Here is a 19553-nt window from a genome sequence, read left to right on the forward strand (position 1 = left end):
CACCTGTCTTTGTGGCTGTTTGGCTGCTCGCTGTAAACAGATTGCTAAATACTGATTTGTGCTCAGCTACAAAGTGAGTCTCTCTCTCTCTCTCTCTCTCTCTCTCTCTCTCACACACACACACACACAAACACACACACATACGCTGTTTCTCTCACTCCCATCTCCTCCTTTTCCTTCTCCTCTTTCTCTTTCTCTCTTCTCTCTCTGCCTATGTCTCTCACTCTGTCCTCTCTCTCTTTCACCTCTCTGTCCTTTACCTCTCCTCATACTCTCTCTCTCTCTCTCTCTCTCTCTCTCTCTCCCTGTGTCTCTGTGTCTCTCTGTGATAAGATCAGTTGTTAGTACAGTGCTGTTAAGTGTTAGTGGAGACTGTGATCATTCAGTCAGCAGTGTTGCAGTGGTTAAGGAAGAAGAGGAAGATAGGTGAGTATATGCTGTGCTGTGAGTGTTTGGCACATTATCTTAATTGAAAGCAAATCAGTTTTAAATACTATGTGTTAGTATCCTTGCTTTACAGGAGCATCTGTGTCTGTGTGTGAATGCATGTTTGCGCATATTTGCATTGTTTTGCAATATTCAGTCACAAATGTTCAATATCAGTATCCACTTCTCAGTGCTGGGAGATATAATCTACAGCGGTTTACTCTGATGTTGACATACTGATGTTATTGATGTTATATTGCTTTTCAGTTTTAGCACTATTTTTGGTACGAATAAACAATGAAATATCGGCAGATATTTGATTATAAAAATATTGCATAGGAAAGATGTTTAGACTGTACTGCAGAGGAGCAGAACATTTAGGCGATGCTATGCAAAAAAGTCTGTATTTTATTCATTTTACTGCCTTAAAATCTTAATTTGATTGAACTTAAAACAGTAAGTTAACAGAACAAGAATCTGTGTTTTATGCCCTGTCAACTTACCATATGAACTTTAAGGTAGCCCAGTAACTGGCTTTTTTAAGTTAAGACCTCCAATTTCTACATAGTGTAGAAATAAATGTTATATTTCTGTGCAGGTGCATTAATGGAGTTGAATTAAAATGAATTATAATTAATTTCTACATATGAATGTTTATGCTTTAGCATTTGCAGATATGTACATTAAAACATAAAGGATATCAACATTTCCCCACAATTACCATATCTGTGTACACCTAATTTTTAGTGACATATCTGATAGGTATCTGATAGCACACAGTAGCACACAGAAGGCTCCAATTCCACATACTGATACATTTTACATTTATGGCTAATGTGAACTTGCATGCAGAACCTAAACTTCTCTGTCACCAGATTTAAACTACTTAAACTGGACAAAGCCGAGGTTTCTCATTGTATCACTGGGTTAGGGTTAGGGTTGGGGTTTCAGTTTGGTAAAGTTAATTCTGTTTTGAAGGAACATTTTAAAACATTGAAAACATTTTTAAATCCATAAAGTTTCAATAGACAGTAGGTGTAATTTTAAGAGATGCAGAACAGAACAAAACAGTCCATTCAAAACAAGATGTATCAGACCTTTTTTTAGCATTAACATACAATGTAGTTCCCAGTGTAGCAGCACCTTGGAAGCATGACCTCATTAACTTTTTTAATGCTGACTAAAGTATCATCTGATACCATGATATATTTGGGAAATATCATGATATTGAATTTTATCAAAAATGCCCAGCCTTACCGCATCTTGATCTTTACTTCTCTGGAGCTACAGTATAGTTTGATAATGTTGTGAATGGGACAGTGATTTTGCACACACTGTTCCAGCTCCGAGTCCGTCTCAGGTGGTTCACTGCTGATTCATTCTAACACTTTGCTTGTTCTCAGTTTCATGAAGGACTCTGTGACTCTGTGCTTGCAAACATGTTTTCCACCTTCTTTAGATAAGTTGAGAACAATATGAATGTTTGTAGGAAAAATGTTCCAGCATGAAGCCTTTAATTGTTGTTAAACTTCTGCTCCTGTACTGTATGTGTAAGCTTTTTGAGTGTCCTCTGAGTGAGAGTGGGTGAGCTTCAGTGGGTTTTTATTCGAGATCAGAGGATTTATATGTTTTGTCTGTGTATGGTGTATATGTTGGTATGGTCACTGTGCTATTGCAAACAAGGGCTGGTAATATGACAATGTTCTATCGTTGTGGTGATGAATTACATCACTATATGTTTTTCTGTGTGTAGTGGTGGTATCATCAGGAACACTGAACAACTGTATAAACCCTAAAAAACACACTTAGACTAATTATAGAGAGTACATAAACAATAACAAGCATGTATAATAACTGCATCGTAATCTGCTGAGCAGTTGTGCCATTGTCCTATTTCAGTAATTTAGTATCACCAGTTTGATTTTTCATCCTGTTCCAGGATATTTGTGCAAATGTTGAATTAAACAGCTAATCATTGTACTACATTTTTCATTGCCTTTTTAAAACGTGATTCTCTTTTTTTTTGGAGCATTTCGTCCGATCTAACTTTTTACAAATCTCATGAAAATGAACTATTGTGATACAAATCATATATTGTGAATGTTTTCCAGTTCTGGGTCTACCCTTATTCATTTCCAATATATATACACTACTGTGCAAAATGTTTAGGCACCAGACATTACAATAAATACCAAAAATAGTAATAGAATAAGTAGCATTAGTATTTTTGTTAACCATTTCCTTTTCTTAAGGTAGCCCAGTGTTATTTGTAGTTATCATCAAATACCTGGTTAGCTAAGCTAAATCTTCATTAGCTTAAATCAAGTGTGCTGGTGATGGAATTTGATAAATCCATTTGATGGCTGGAGGCTTCGAGATGAAGTCCAGAACCAAGACGTTCTTCTAACTAGCTCTTATGATATCTCCTACTTTTTGTATATGAAAAATAAAATTGTATTCTCTGTATTCTTGTTCTTGCTGTATTTATTTTGATTCACATTCATTCTAATTATGTATAGTGAAACAAAACCACATCATCACACAGCGTATTATCTCAAGTTAGGAAATCTTAAACTACGTGAAGGTCTTGTCTGCAGCGTCTGTTTTTTTTTTAAACGCTGTTAGAAAAAACCCTCACAAGTCAAAGCACCGTTTTGACTGTTATGTAGATAAATGTAATGTCATTATGCTAGTTATAGTGAACAGTATGCTGCCTGTCACTGCATAAAGCTATAGAAACAGACGGTTAAAACGGGAGTTAAGACACCTCTGGAGATGCCTTAAAATTAGGACAGAATTTAGGAAATTTTCTCTAGTTGGGATGTTTCTGCAATACTGTTATTCTGTAATTTCTTATATGTAGTTAGGGTAAGATTATCAGCTTAAGAACTGTTGTTCTGTAATAGCTTCTGTCCTAAATTCAGTTGAAGTTGTCATGGTGACTAAACAGATAAGATTTCAGAGTTGAGAAGTTTTTATAATATGGCCCCAGTCAACAAAAAGAAACATTGGGTCTGTTTACGTCTTATATTTAGATGTGTTTCATGTCCGGATTGTATCTGGATAAAATCTGGCCAGTTTCCGTTTACACTTTTCACTAAAATACATCCCCAGTGTGACCAAATGAGATCCAATTGTACTTCTCCCTTAAAAGTACAAACAGCGTGTCAACACATGCCTCATTTTTATTTTCCGTTTGTTTGCTCTTTTCCCCGTTACTTGTGGATAAGCTTGGCCTGAACACCTTTATCAGCCTGGAGTGCACGGAGGCTCTTGGTTTGTGGCTAACTTGAGCCTTGAATGCGAAGGAATGCAGAGTATCCTCCATCTTTCATCTCATTATGTATTCTTTCACCTACTAGTCAGCGCGCCATCAATAGATTTCCGCTCACATAATTGTATGCTAATAAAGAAAAAGCATTCTGTTTACACGTGAGTTAAATGTGGTCAAGAGCCGTCTCTGATCACCTCCGAAAGTGGTTTGAGTGATCCAATTGTAATCTGGCATTCCATGCAGGTCAATTGAATCCAAACATGATCATGTTAATGCATAGTGGAAACAGGCCCACTGATAGTAAATATCCTTTTCTTATGCTGATTGTTTTTAGTTAGGAAGTTACTAACAGTGGGGAACTGAAAGTGAATTCAAAGAACAGAACATACCCAGTGTTATAGCTGGTAGTTGGGGCATTTTGATCTTACAGTTTTACAGACGGCTAGAAAGTCCGTCATCACAGTAATGAAGGCAGTCACATGTTAGCTTCATATTATCTACTGAATAATTCATAGAATTGCAGAATAATATGACTCATTCTGTATTGACAGGTTTAAGTCTTCCAGGTTTTTTCCACTTAGCCTGTTTTGACTGTATGTACAACAATAACTATTGATCACATTCAAATCGTATCTCCTGTTCTTGTTGCAAACACAAATGTGATATGGATTGAAAGTTTAGAATCTGCACTTTTCACAGAATTTCTCCACTTGTTTCTATGAACTACTAGAGAGAAATCATTAATATAAAATGACATCATGCTTTGTTTATTGTTAAATGCATTTCCTTGCTCTCAGTATTGTATTGACATTGCTGTGTGTTCACAGGCTTGATGGGTTTTAGCCAGTTGGCACTATGGTGTAGAGAAGGTTAGGTCACTCACTTGATGTTAGTAGTGATCCTTTATAGATCTAAGCAGAAAGCAAAGATCGACTCATGCACTCCCCAGTGTGCGCACCATGCCAGTTCAGAAACTTGCCAATGTTTCATTTGCAGCTGGAATGTGTGTAACACAGTCGTACCAAGTCATTTGGTTTAATTTGTCACATGTTAATTGATTTGACACATCAAATATTTACCCTTAGCTGACTTCAGTATTTGCTCTCATTTATTTGCCTGCACGGATTGTGAAATCTGCCCACATTTGCTAGCCATGGTGAATCTCATTACATGGAGCTGAATGTGAGAGGAGCTTTAATTGATTAAAGATTGGCTGCTAACAGCTAGGCTAAGCTTACTGCAGCAAGACAGCGCTATGTGAAATAATGTATTTGGACTGAACCTCTGAATTCAGGCCTCAGCTAATAATAGACTATCCTGACAGCACGAACCAAACAAAGGAGAGCAAGAAAACAGAGGGCTTATTCTTCCACCCAGCTGCTTATTAGGAGCCTCTATGAAAGCCTGAAGTTTGTACTGATGTGCATATTATTTTTTTCTTAAACTATGTGGGAAAAAATACAATCACACATGCTCATACATACTCGAGTTGGACAGAATGACTGAGGTTACGAAATGTGATTTTTGTGCTGAAGCCATGTTTGTTTGCTCATCCACAGGAAACATGATGGCAGAATCCCCCGAATTTCTGATGCATTAGAGCCTCCTCTCCTGGGCCCCTCACTACCCCTGTCCCTTGCTCCTGGGCTTTTAAAGGTAGGACATATAATCTTATTTCTGCCTTCTTTTATCCTTTGCAGCCTCTTCCTGACACTCATTTCTGTGCTTTCGGCTGTTTGGCTGTCGTTCATGCTGTTCACCTTGTTCATCTTTGCATCGACACATTCATCACAACAGTAACCCCACTGATTTGATGGGCTTTTAGTCTCGCCCTCACTGATTTCACCTCCTGGCTCTGCAGCAGCTGTAATACTACAGTTACATGTCTTTTTTTCTATTCATTTTGATACTTATTTCTGTCTCTGCGTGTCTGTTCATCTCTGCAATTTCTTTTCCTCCTCTCTGTGAAAATATTGTCATTACTTCATCTGTCCTCCCATCCCTTTAATCTTTTACATTACTCTTTCCTGTTAGAGGAGTGGTGTCACCTTGTAGGCGTGTACTAATCTTGGCAGGCCCCAGCTATTGGGAGTTCTGCAGTGGCTGTTTCGATTTGCTACAATTTAGTGGTAAAGGTGAGGGCAACCACTGCGGTAGCAAGCAGGAAATACCATGTGCACATTCAGTAGTATTCAAAAGGTTAGAATAATTTGTCATGGAATTATTTCTGGTATTTTGTTCAGTAATAACATAGTTATTAATGTATGCATGTTGCCCCATCTGAACCTTTTTTGTTTATTCTTTTAAAGCTGCGCTATGTAAGTTTTTATTTAAAATTGAAGTAGCATTACTGAGGGAGGTGGGAAAAAACAGACTAAAACATGGTGTGCATGCACTGCTGTGAGTTGCCCTGTTAAGCCTGAAATAGTCATTTAAAAATCAGTGGTGTCAGGTTGGATTTTTGGACCACATCATACGTATATTATTAACGTTAATGTCATATTAATGTCACATGCACAGGCTCAAAAAAGAAAGAAATAAAATATAATTCGCTTACATCCTCTGAAGACACATCCTTCATCAAGTTTCAGCTGAGTTTTCTTTGAATACTATCAGCGTCCTGCAATTACACATTTCCATCAAATCCCCAAAACGTAGTGTAGCTTCAGGTTGCACAGGACTGGCATCACATTAGCATAATTTTGTAAATGTGTGTGCAGCAACTGTGTGAATGGTGATTCCAAACTATAAATATAAAATATCAGTCTCATCATGTGTATGTGGTCATTTGACTTGCTGGAAGGAAATGACTGAGTTGGATCAGCTGACTTACACTCACCTTCCCCAATTGGAAAGGCTTTTTCCATTGCTATAATTTTGTTTGCCCAGATAATAAGATTACCAGGAAATCCATACTAGGCTAGCATAACTGGACTTAAGGTGTAAGCCCTGGATATTTCACTTTTGGTTTTTTTTGTCCACATAAAAGAGCTCTCTTCGTTTTAGTTTTGGCTGTTAATGCGGCGGTGGTGAGTAAGACTGTGTTCATCATGTTTCCTAAGCTGCAGACAGGTCTTTTGTTCCCATACTGTCCTATGAGACCTCATCTCCTCCATTAACTCACCAGTACTCCTTTATCCCTCCATCAGTGCCTCCCCATCCTTTGGAGCCATTAACACTGATGCTGCTAGGGACTCAGAGGACTGCACATTTGGAGCTGTCACAGAATTATTATGAAGTCTTCACAGCATTGTAAATGGCCCTGGAAAATGACAGGATGGTAGCATCCTTATGGGACATGTGGGATTACTATTGGAGCTTATTAGAAGACATAATCATCACAAATGGTGCTGAGCTGTGATGCTAAACTAGTGCTGGGCAATATCGATAGAAGTTAGTATTCAAATATTTTTCATGTATGTCATGATATCAGATGATATTTAGTTAGAATGAACAAAGTTAATAGTTAATAAACCCAGTACTGAGTACTGGTACTTCATGCTAAAGGAATATCCTACAAACTGAATACAGGCTGTTCCGATTGGACTGTTGTGTTCTGTTTTCTGCTCCTGAAATGATACCTAAGGAACATAGTGTACTTCTACCAGTGTGGCAACAGTGACAGTGTTACTTTTTGGAATATAATGTTTCCAATAATATAATAATAATTCACTGAAAATCAATATTATTGTATGACACCAGTACCAGCATACTGGCAAATGCAATGTATTGCACAACAGTGTATTCAAGATCAAATGTGTAGTTGTAATGTATATTTAAGATTTTCAGTAGTGATGGGTAGTGTTGGCTATATACACAGATATGTTCAGAGTAGGGGTTACGTGACTGTTCATTTTTACTAATCAAATTTCTCCTCATCTATAACCCTTCCAGAGATACAGGCCTAGTCACTAGTGGTGGGCGATATACCAGTTCTTCCTAAGGAATTAGTTTTGTAAATACTGTTATACAAGTATTCAAATAAATACAGACAACACGACATACAAACAACACAAAACATGCTGATTCCCTCACCTCTCGTGTAGTGAGCTGCAGCCTGAGGTAAGTTAGTGCAGTTTATTGTCAAAGGAGCAGACATCAGATTGAGTAATGAGCTAATGAATTAATGAGGGGAAAAAGATAGGAAAGAAAAACCTGTCTCTTGGGGTTGGCTGTTAGCCATTAGCCTGGCATGGAGACTAGCTTTCTGTGTGCTCGGCCAGCTTCAGGCGATGCTGCTGTTTTAATTTGAACCATATGTAACACATTCTCTATCCATCTGAAGAACCATTTAGCGTTGCAAAGAACCTTGTAAGCATGCAAATGGTTCTTGGTTCTATGCAAGTGTTCATGGTTCTATTTAGAGCCGTTGTCTTTACTAAAAACCCTTTGAGAACCATCTTTTTTGAGAGTGTAGTCGACTATTGTATGCAACGCCTAGTTCGTAGTCATAGTATTTTTTTTAAATAGCTCAGGGCTAGCTTGAACAGAAACAAGAACTAGAGATATAATAGTTCATTAGTGACAACAGATTTATGAAGTTCATTTTAGGCTTGCAGCAAATAAAAGTGACAAAGCTACAAGTGGACCTGCTCTGAAGTAAACCATTAAGTTTCAGTCACTCAGAAGCACAGTGGAAGCTGTTTGATTAAAGGCAGTTTTCTGCTGCACAGCACCCCATTACTGGGGAGTAGCCTATTTTAATTATTTCATCAACTAAACTGAAGTGGCAGTGGTAGCCAGTCTGGTAGTTGAAAGATACAAGACATACATTTCAAGTATGCATTTAAAAGTGGAATTGTAGATGACAATAATCTAGATTTGGTCAGCGCTCATTATGAAATTGAATATTATGAAAATCGCGCCATTTCCATTGTAATTATACCATACGGTCTGCTCCCAGCATTAGTAGCAGGAGGAAATAGGTTTTACTGTCTCCATGGAGTCTATAAAACGTGTGTGTCACAGTGTTCTGAAGACAATATGGGTTTTAGTATAATTTAAAAGCCATAATGCCATATTTAAAGGATGTAACTTTCCGGCAAGTGGAATTTTTGTTAGAAAGAAAGAGACTTCCCATGACTAAATGCATGGTGATATACCTCGTTTTAATGTGCTGATTTCACTCATGCTGTCAAACTTGCTCATTTTAATTTCAGTCTCGAAATCTCAATGTTCTACTTTGTGTCTAGCTTGCAATTTTATTCATGTCTATTGGCGTGCCTCTTATTTTTACTTTCTTATCTTAATCTCTTCTGTGACCTTTTCGTTACCCGTGTTGTCAGTGTAAGATTCTGTAGCCTCTCCAGAGCTCCCTGTTGGGTAATGGGTGGTTGCATTATCATGCTGCACTTGTGTAAGACTTTATCCACTGATGCTCTGGGTGTCACTGATAATACAAATTGATTTACGTTTGTCTTTGTCGTCTTGCTTTTTGGCTTTGTGCTCTGTTTTCGAAGAAACAGAACACTTTGGGATATACATTTGTCTACTACATTTGTCTAAACACAGGTACACATCTTTATGTGCCCTCATACAAACAACAGACTTGCCAAGGCTGAGCACGTTGACGCTGGTAATGTACTATCCTCCTAATGAGCAGTAAGCGTTAAAGTGTGGAAAAAAGGCAGGGAATATTACAAACAAGCATATATCCCATAAAATCCTAACAAATCTGGGACATGTTTCAAATCATAGAAATCGCTATGTTTCTATAGCATTTTTTGGCAAAACACAAACGTTAGCAATAGTATATTTTATCCATTCCTATACGTATCTGCCTGCCCAGTAGGAGTGTGAAAACGCCCACAGTAAACCTGCCTTAGTTAGTGGAACTCAAAATAATGAAGATAACAGTCAGTTGCCTTAATATTTTAAGTTCATATTACTACAAGTCAAAAGTTTATAGAACTTACTGTTTTAGGGTTAACTGTATACTACTTTAATTATTGAGGAAGGCATTAAAATGTGTAGAAATGGATGTGTAGGTGAAGTATACATATTGTCACGTCTGTAGAACATGTATTTTGTCAAAACTTTGGAGAATGACAGTACAATATGAATAAACATACAGCTGTTAAAACATTTAAGCTGCATGCATTTCTGTGCATCGCTGCAAACACATAGCTGATAAGAGTGCACTTAAGAGCAACTAATGGACTACTCAATAGGTAATAAAGAACTGGCTACAAAACAATTTGTACAATATACCCGTATCAAGAGGATCACATTGGTTTTGTGTACTTGTGCCAGTCTAGTCAGAAGCTGATCAGAGACTGGAAACTGATATACCTCTGTATAAGGAATACAGACTGGACTGGAAAACTGCAAAACAGAAAACCATCATTGCTAATATATTACATACCAGTAAAATGCATCCAAACCTAAGCTTTAGCATGAGGATAACATGTTATAACCCAAAGTTAACTTTAATTAATTTTTAGATAACAGTTGAAAAATAAGAAAGTTAGGGCTTATTAATAGAAACTGAGAAACCACAAAGATTGTAGCTTCCTGCTGGCTTTTTTGTGTACTAATATGACTTCATATCATGAGAAAATCTGTCACTGACAGTTTTAAAACTGCAAATCGTTCTGTACTAAATCAAAAGTTGCCAGTTTCATGAACTCAGAAAGAAGAAATAGTTGTGTTTACTTTAGAATAATTTGAAAATGTTTTGGATGTTCTTCACGTAACCCAGTTAACCCCTTAAAATCCCAGGCTAATTACATACGAAGGTTTATTATTCAGTAACTACAGGAACTTCAGTGCAAACTGGCTGAGCTGTGCTTAGGTTATAGAGGTATGTAATAAAACTTTGCCGGTGGGCCCTGGCCATTTAAAGGGTTAATGTTAGGGTTACAGTGCTTTGATAAAAGGTGGCGATTAAACTGCTTTGAATTTGGAATGTTAGAATTGATTAATCATACTCATTAAAGAAGATTTTATTTTTTTGGCTAGTATATAGGCCAGTATAAAATGAAGATTTTCATTCCAAAACACATTATAGACCATTTTCAAGAATTTTTTTTCATTATATGTGTTGTTGGGAGAGGACTTTAAACAATCAAGAAATATCAGTGGTATATTATGATTAATACCATTTTTATTAGGGAAATAAAAAATGTGTTTCCTATTATACATCAGCTGTTATTCTTTCTAAAAACTTATTACATCCAAAATTGTTACAAATAGATTTACAGCATTTTGAAATGCAACTCTTTAAAAAGTCTTAGACTGTCTTCAGGCAAATACTGAAATAAAAAAAGTCTTTTCTGTGTATTTTCAACTACCGTACAAAGAGATCCTCCAGTCATGTTTGTGTACTCAGTGTACAGTTTTAAAAACAATTGTGAATCACACCAACATAATTAAATCCAATCTAATTAGAGATTTCATGACGCGTTTAATTTTTGTCCTGAAGAATTGTAGTCGAATCGAATTTGAGATTTACAGCCCTATTTTTGAATACATATTAGACAAACATTGATCAACCTGTTGGATGTTTTTGGTTTTGTGAGTGACCGTCTAGCATGGCGCCAGAAACTAATTTTAAGGAAGTGGCTGCAGTTTGAGGAAGCGATCGCTGTCACTCTTCAGATCCGCTCTGTCACTGCTGCTTCTCATAAGCGCGGCCGACTCAGAGGGTACGGAAGAGACAGGCGCACAGGTGGTTCGGTATTGGTGCGGTGGTCTTTTCCTCGTGTGGACGTTAGCCTGACTTCTCAACATGGCTAGGAGATCGTACGTGTACCGCAATCCTGCTCTCAATGCAGTTCGCCAGCGCAGGCGACACAGTGACGTGAGTGGAACTCACTTTATTTATAGTGTGTGTATGGAAAGAGAGAGAATGTGTGTTTATCTGTGGCTCTTAACGAATGCTTGGGGCGAGATTGATTTGCAGTTGCCTAAATGGCTTTTACTGATTGGTCTGGAACAAGTGACCTTCAGTGATCACACTTTCAGCATAGTTGTGGCTTTTAGTAATACAGATCACAGTATATCAGTACCACTGCTGGGTGTGCGTGTGAGTTGTGTAAGTAGATAATGCATGTGTCAGATAGCACAGTTAAGTAATAGGCTTCCCTTTTGTCTTGTGAAACGTCAGAACAGCGATTTCGTCAGTCTCATGAATGATTCTTAAAATCATTTTGCAAAATTAATTGTAAGTGTGTGTATTAGCACACAACTCCATTGTGAGTCATTGTGTGGGGGGGTGTGTGTGTGTGTGCGCCACTGTGTTAGCTGATTCAGCCCATCATAAGGAGAAGCATGCTGGATTTACAGTTTCACTTTTTGTCACTGTTTGAGCTGGGATCTTCAGTGTTTAGGGAATTTACAATAAGTGGAATGGTAACGTGAGCAGGGAAAGTCCACTGTACATTTTTATGTGTTTACAGAAGCGTGCCAGGAATGCTCAGTGACGATCGTTTCCATATTACTGAGCCCGTTATGCTCCATATGTGTGGTCAGTAGCAGCTGAAGTGCTCGAGTGCCCATCATCCATATGCCCAGCTGCTCAGTGGCATGTAAAATGGCACTATTTCACACTACTCATCCTGTATAAGGGTGAATGGTGTGAAGGAGGGAGAGGATGCATGCATGTTTGAGTGCAGAGCTGTGACTGACTGACTGCTGGATGGCTCATTGATGATTAAAACTGAGCCAGTGTTCTCAGAACGACAAAGAAGGATGTTCGGAACAACATACAGAAATAACCTGTTAGAAAATGGTTAATTTTATGACATTAGTTCAAGTTCAAGAGGCTTTATTGTCATTTTAGCTATATACAAGTACACAGTGAAAGGAAACAACATTCCTCCAGGACTACAGTGCAACATAGGAACACAAAGTGCAATACGATACAATATACACAGTGCAGATAATACAGTGCAATAAGTATGAAAGACCTTCAATAAATACAAAACAGGGTACAGACAGTACACTTTACTGAGAATCTGTAGAATTGTGCAAAGCAGGATGTAACATACTATTACATAATAGCAGATAGCCTAGCATATAGGAACAACGTAGCATTATTTCTCTGTATGAGAATTTCTAGACTGAGCCTCTGATTCTCTCTATGGTATTTCACTTCTCTGGTAAATCTTAAGAAATAGCCTTGATACATTTATGAAGCTATGCTGTTCTAGACACTAGATGGATAAGTGTGAAAGAAAGCTGTGAGCTCTCTGCAGAGAGACAGAAGAGAGTTAAATAGTTCAACTGGTAATGTCAGTTTTTTATTACTTTGTACCGTTCAAGAACACTGGCTAGTCTTTACACTGTGAACATTTCATAATGAATGGACTAACAGAAATTACTCCAAATAGAACACATTAAATGAGATTGAAGATAAGGTTTTTCATTGTCATACAGTCGTTACATAAGTTTCATACAGTGCCTTTACAGAGAACACACTCCTACACTTTTTAATGCACAATTACTCTTTATTTGCTAAATTTAACATATTGGAAAAAAACAATAAAGCATGAAACATGGCCTGTCACAGTTTACATTTTATGTTTTATTTTTCCCAATATTAACTCAACAAATAAATAGCAACTGTGCAGTAAAATTTGATAAGTTATTGCCATTGCTAGGTTTCTTCTCTGTAGAAGACGTCTTGTCATTTAACCAGGGGTATTCAAACTTTTGCATACGGTTTTATGTAATGATAATCAATATCAGTGATGTCCAATTACTACAGCATCCTCCTCCAAGTTGCGCTAGTTGTAATGTTTACTCAGAATTATTCAAAATCTAACAAGACTTTTGTACAACTTCTCTCTCTCTCTCTCTCTCTCTCTCTCTCTCTCTCTCTCTCTCTCTCTCTCTCTCTCTCTCTCTCTCTCTCTCTCTCTCTCTCTCTCTCTCTCTCTCCCGGTCTCAGACTTCAGATTTATTTGCAATGATTGAGCGGATGCAGGTAAGCAGAGACTGTTCTTAGTCCACGGCTCTGACAAAAACAGAGTGAGAACATGCTGCTGCTCCTTCTTAGTCTTTCCTGTGTCCATGTCGTGGCTTCTTGGTGACACCCTCCTGAATTTCTTCAGTCACTCCGTGTCCTTCTACTGTGTCTTTCACAATATCGTGATGCAATGTTTCTTTGTAACAGCCTGCTGATGTACAGCTTATGCTAACGCCTCTGTACTATACTATATTTATGCTGCCCATCAAAAGTTTGAGGATGTTTTGCCTTTTTTGAGATTTTATGATTAATGTAAACTTTCAAAAAAGGCAAGTTAAAATAACTAGTTCATGTTCTTTGGCTCTGCATATGTTGATCAGAGTCTTCCTTGGTGAAGATCAGGTTTTTCCTAAAAATGCTTTTGTCAAAAGCACATATTGAAACATATTGAGTGCTGATGGGTGCTGACATCACAACAAGGAGGTAAAAGTTGTGGGCTTTGGCCTAGTTCTCTAGGTTTCGCTTTCATCAATTGTTGTAAACAGTTTTATATTGTAATTAGTTTTATTAATATTATTATATTACATGTAATTGCTAGATTTTATCATGAGACTACAATTTTATAGGTTTCATATAAATAGTAGATAAATAGTAGGAAGCTGTAAAAAATAAGACACCAACTCTGCAATCACTGAGAGAGCTGTAAAACATTGAGAATAAAGTTACGATAAATTCATATCCAGAATGCTTCATATTTAAAAGGTGATTAAATCTTTAGGCAAAGAATTTATGAAGAAATTTCCATAAATGGATAATAGTAACATTATATTCACTTACTTCAGTAAATATTGAAAAACATTTTAAAATGCTTCCTGATATCTAGTATATAGTGTTTCAACCCTCACTGTAAACTATTATTAATATGACGAATGATTCCAGATTTGTAAGCGTAACCCTATCCCTGACCCCAAACTTTTGATGGGCTGTTTGTATTACTCTGTAATGACTCTATTATGATCTGTGTTGATCTCATTCTGTGCCTATGTTTAATATAGCTTATATTTAAAATATACGGTTTTGTAGATGAAAACAATACAAAATACATTGCATACATTTCTTTTAATGTCAGTAGAAAGTGCTTTTGTAGTCTTGTTTCATGGTTCTTGGACTGTTTGGTTGAGTGTGTATCCTTAATAATGGCTGTGAAGACTCACTGTAATTGCTGCATGTTTTATGCTCTGCAGAACAGCAGGATGGATGAGCAGAGATGCACGCTTCCACCTCCCCTCAAAGTAAGTCAGTATACACACACACACACACACACACACACACATGTACATACACAAAGGCACATTCATGTAGTGTCACCACTTCTCCTGAGGAATGAGCTGGTGTGCGCAGTCAGAAGCTTTTAAATCGTAGTGGTTTATAACCTCAGGCAGTGTTTGTACAGGCACGTGTCTTGTGTTTCCAGCCTTCACAGTTAAATTGCGTGGTTCTGACTGACTGCGCTCTTGATGGTACACTCACTTTATTGTTCTGTAAAGCAGCTTCACATGCATCTTACACCAACAAGCTCAGCCCTGCGGAGTGTAAAACATGTAAAGCTGAGGCTAGGCACTGTTGGTTTTGTACACAGTCAGGCTCTTGTATGAAATGTCACTGTGTGAGTCCTGGATTTAAACAGTTTATTTCATTTTTCTGTACACTGTTTTTGTTTTTGGCACATACTACAGTAACTGGGAATTCCATTTTTATGATATTTTTTATTCTTCAGACAGAGGAAGACTATATTCCCTATCCAAGTGTTCATGAGGTAAATAACACAAAAAAGCATGTCATATTCACACTGTTTAATGTTAAGAAGTCTAGAGCTGGCATTTTGCTTTGTCTTCTGTTTACATTACATAATGATTTAAACTTAATTTCTATATTTAGTTATGTAATAAATTTCATTTACAGTTGATTTACACTATTTTACTAGTATTCATATTTTCAAAAGTGTCATATTAATAATTGCAGTAATTTTATTTTTACAGTGTAGATTGAAATACTATAAGCTAGATCACTGAAGGTATTTTACGATGTTTTATTCAATATTTCATTTTTTTAGGAGCAGCAAAATGTTATTAAATGCTAATTAATATATTTATTTATTTGTAGACATTTCTTTATAAGTTATCTGCCTACAGTTTCAGTCATTAAGGAAACAGCTACAGCTCTGTTTATCATTCTGGACATTTAAATGCTCTTTTTTGCATGTTTTTCCTATTAATCAGTTGAAATGTATGAAGTTAGTAACATCTTAGTATAATAATTTCTCACATTTATCTGTAATTTGTTTTATTTTATAAAAAACATACTGATTCCAAACTTTTTAATGTTAATGTATATTCTACTTGCATACATGGTCTGCACTGGACTATTGTCTATTTGTAAAGGAACACCACCATTAAAATACATTTCATCAAACTCAAATCATAATAAAATATCTCCTTGTCTACTTACAAACGTTTCATTAATTGAAAGTTTGAAAATCACACTTTCAACAGAATTATTCATCTTGTTTTAATTATCTATAAGTGAGAAATAATTTATCCAAATTCATAACTTGCTTTTTTTATTTCCTGTGATAAATGGTCTGAGTTAAACAGGGTTAATCCCCAAGATAATGGCATTTTAATGGATTCACTCATTGTAATTACCACTTTTTAATTGACAGGTGCTGGGTCGTAAAGCTCCCTTCCCCCTGATACTGCTGCCCCAGTTTGGTGGTTACTGGATTGAGGGTACCAATCATGAGCTTGGTCCTGCCCCTGCTCCAGAGGAGCCGCCCCCCTGCCCAGCATCGGAGGTTAAACTGGAGACTAACAGCACAGCGAAGATCTACAGGAGACACTTCCTGGGCAAGGTGTGATCAGAAACTTGTGCTTTGAATATGCTGGGCTAAGATGCTAAGATGCTTACATTTGTATCCATTAAGTAAAACCAATATTTTGAGGGCTATTTTCCATACATACACACCCAATTGAAAGTTTGGACCCATCCCCATTGAATTTCTGTTTTTATATTCCTGATGTGAAAAGTGTATGCTAAAGTATAAATAGTATAAATATAAAACAAATATCAATAGTTTTTTCTTGAAAAAATTTGCTCTGAAATGCACCCAACAGGTAGTTTGCAGCAGTCAACATATGCTCAGCATATGTGAATCTTCTTTCATTGTTATTGTTTATGGATTTTTGGCCAGTTTACTCACCAATTTAATCATGTACAATTCTACTAGTTACGTTCCCCATCACGCGATGCTACCAAGCTGGGTGGTCTAGGGCTAGCACATGCTTGCTAACATTTGAAGTGCCACAGCATCTTTCAGACTGCTGCTAACACAGTGTCATTGGACTGCTCAGCACACTAATTCTGCTGTGTTAGTTAACAGATGTATACGTTGGCTAGCATTGCACTGAATGAAGATGGGAGAGGAAGGACCATCTTACCCACCCAAAGAGAGAGAGAGGCCAGTTATACTGTCTTGGGCTCCCAGCCACAGATTGCTGTGGCATCAGCTGGGATTTAACTTGCAGTCTCCCCTGTTGATAGGGCCAACGCTAATTGGTTGTACACAACTTGGGGAAAATATGTTGAATGGCTTCAGTATTATTATAAAATATGAAAACAGTAAACATAAGGAAAATCATTGTTTGAGTAGGTGTGTCTAAACCTTTTAGTGACACTGTATGATCTGAATTGGTACTTGAAAACACTGAAGACTGTAACTACATTAACTAAGCATTATACTGAGCATCTCAGATTTTACTTCATATTTAGTTTGTGTCTGTCAGCTGAGATTGTATGTTGAGGGAAAAGCATTTTCAACTGCTGTACATTTTTCATTTGCAACTAATTGAAATATAAGTTTATGTATCGTCTATAGGTCTGTCACAGTCCTGAAATTTTAGCTGAGTATTAATTGCCCTACAAATAATTGGGTTTAATTTTGTTGTTGTTGTACAACTACAATCAGCTACAAAGTACAAACAGAAAGTGCCCAAATTGGCTGATAGCTATCTTACTTACTAGCTTCAAATAAAGAAACAATACTCACTGCTGCCCTCTAAAGGTGTTATAGCACTAGTCAGTTTGAACTTGTGTTGTTTTTGTAAGACCCATGTTGTGTCTTTATAAATGTGTTTTTCTGCTTTCTTTTTTAACATTTTAAAAAAGTTTTCCAGCTCAAATGATTACAGTCAGGCAATTATGTAGTAACTGTGACAGACCGAATCTTCTACTTAGCCTAGAAGTGCATCATTTCATTGGCTGTGTCATTTCAAGAGAGGAGTGTTTTTTATCACTAAAAAGATGTGGCAGTTCAAAAAGTTTTCCCTCTGCTTACCAGTGATGTAACATAAATGTATTGTTTTCTCTTGAAACTTGCATTTAACATCACAAAGTAACAGCAAAAACAAACATTATGTGACAGACATGTGTCACATTTTCATTTCATGAGGTTAGAGCTGGATCAGCAGCCAGTTTCCCACTGAGTAGCAGAACCTTTGTAAACAGAGCTGAGGAAACCAGACTAGATAAAGGGAGGGAATGTCTGTTCAAGAGGCTGGAGGTTTGAGCATGTGTTTGTGCATCTCTCCCTACAGGAGCACTTTAATTATTACTCTGTGGACACTGCACTGGGCCACCTCGTCTTCTCTGTGAAGTATGACGTGATTGGGGACCAAGAGCATCTCCGTCTACTGCTTAGGTGAAGCTCACACAGACACAGATAAACAATCATATCCTCGGCTCTCGCCATCAGAACCCCTCGCATTGCTCTTTTCCCCACACATCTCTGCTCATTTGCACTTTCCCTCCGCCACAGTGATCTGTTTTTCACTTCATTCTTCTGTGACTCATCCGCCTCCCTCTATCTCCTTTCAGATCCCTCTTCTTTTGTACTGCACTCTTTCATATGAATACTTTTGCCTTTTCTCACCATGCGCGCCTTCTCTGCTTCTTCAGCTTCTCTCCTATATCTCAGTTTTCTGCTCCTGTTTCCCCCCATTATTCTGAGTGCTGTTCAGTTAGTTTTTAAAAATAGCAGCCTTCATCATACTTTGTATCTGATAGCAACAGAATTGAAGTTGGGTGTTCTGTGGAGATCTTTATGGTAATAATTAACACAGCTTCAGTTTTGCTTTGAACAAAAGAGGAATTTTAATGAAGTTCTGTGGTAGTAAGTACCATAGGCCTAGGGAGGAATGCCTGCTCATAGTAGAGGGAGCCTTATAGCATGGTAAAGGACCTCTTTTATCTGCATTTAGTCTCTGCACAAAGCACACTAGGTTAATTGAAAGTAGTACCTGCTTGCTGCCCAGTTGTCACACTGGCAGCTTTAAATCACCCTAATTAACACTTTGAGCCTGTGTGCCTCTCAGTCTATATCTCTCTAGTGTATTCTTTCTTTTTATTTTTTCTCTTTCTTGTTCTCTCTCTCTTCTTCATCACTCTCTCTCTTCATCACTCTTCATCTGTTTTTCTATCTCAGTTGCTGTCACACTTTCACACCCATAATTTGTCACCTCATCCTATTACCTTATTTTCTTTCTGCATCTCTCTTTCCTGTCCACCTATTCTCTTTCTCTTACTCGGCTAAAAAGCTGTTGTCAGATATTGCAGGGTCTAGTTCAATATGTAAGTGTCATATTGCCTCATGTACGTGGGTCTCAGGGTGGTCAGTAGCCTCAGAGTCCATCTAGATCTGAGGAAAAACATACAGTACCATGCAAAAGTCAGAGAATACCTTTCATTTATTTCATTTCCAGTAAAAACAACCACAATTTATTTGTTTTCAGAAGGTATTTCTGAGAAGGTTATATTTAAGATAATTCACTTTTATAAAGAAGAGGAAAGTCAAAGGTAAATAACAGGAAACATCTTCAGTTTCCCAAG

At 37.3% G+C, this 19553-nt stretch overlaps 1 protein-coding gene across 6 annotated transcripts in view; it reads left to right on the forward strand.

Moving 5' to 3' along the window:
- Positions 1-19553, forward strand: part of si:dkey-166d12.2 (rap1 GTPase-activating protein 1) — a 54303-nt gene that overhangs the window by 22072 nt on the left and 12678 nt on the right. For 4 of the 6 annotated variants that reach the window (XR_005007277.1, XM_036571102.1, XM_036571101.1 and 1 more), the window contains exons 3-7: positions 5260-5356; positions 14855-14902; positions 15388-15426; positions 16333-16521; positions 18263-18366. Coding sequence is in view for 5 of the 6 variants with exons in the window: in XM_036571102.1 (XP_036426995.1) it covers positions 5260-5356; positions 14855-14902; positions 15388-15426; positions 16333-16521; positions 18263-18366 (477 nt within the window). In the remaining variant the exon portion in view is untranslated. Of the gene's footprint in view, positions 1-5259; positions 5357-11339; positions 11502-13592; positions 13629-14854; positions 14903-15387; positions 15427-16332; positions 16522-18262; positions 18367-19553 lie in introns of those variants that run through there. The other 2 variants (XM_036571103.1, XM_036571104.1) reach the window with 1 other exon arrangement.

The sequence above is a fragment of the Colossoma macropomum genome, unplaced genomic scaffold (genome assembly GCF_904425465.1).
Source record: "Colossoma macropomum unplaced genomic scaffold, Colossoma_macropomum, whole genome shotgun sequence".
Classification (NCBI taxonomy): domain Eukaryota; kingdom Metazoa; phylum Chordata; class Actinopteri; order Characiformes; family Serrasalmidae; genus Colossoma; species Colossoma macropomum.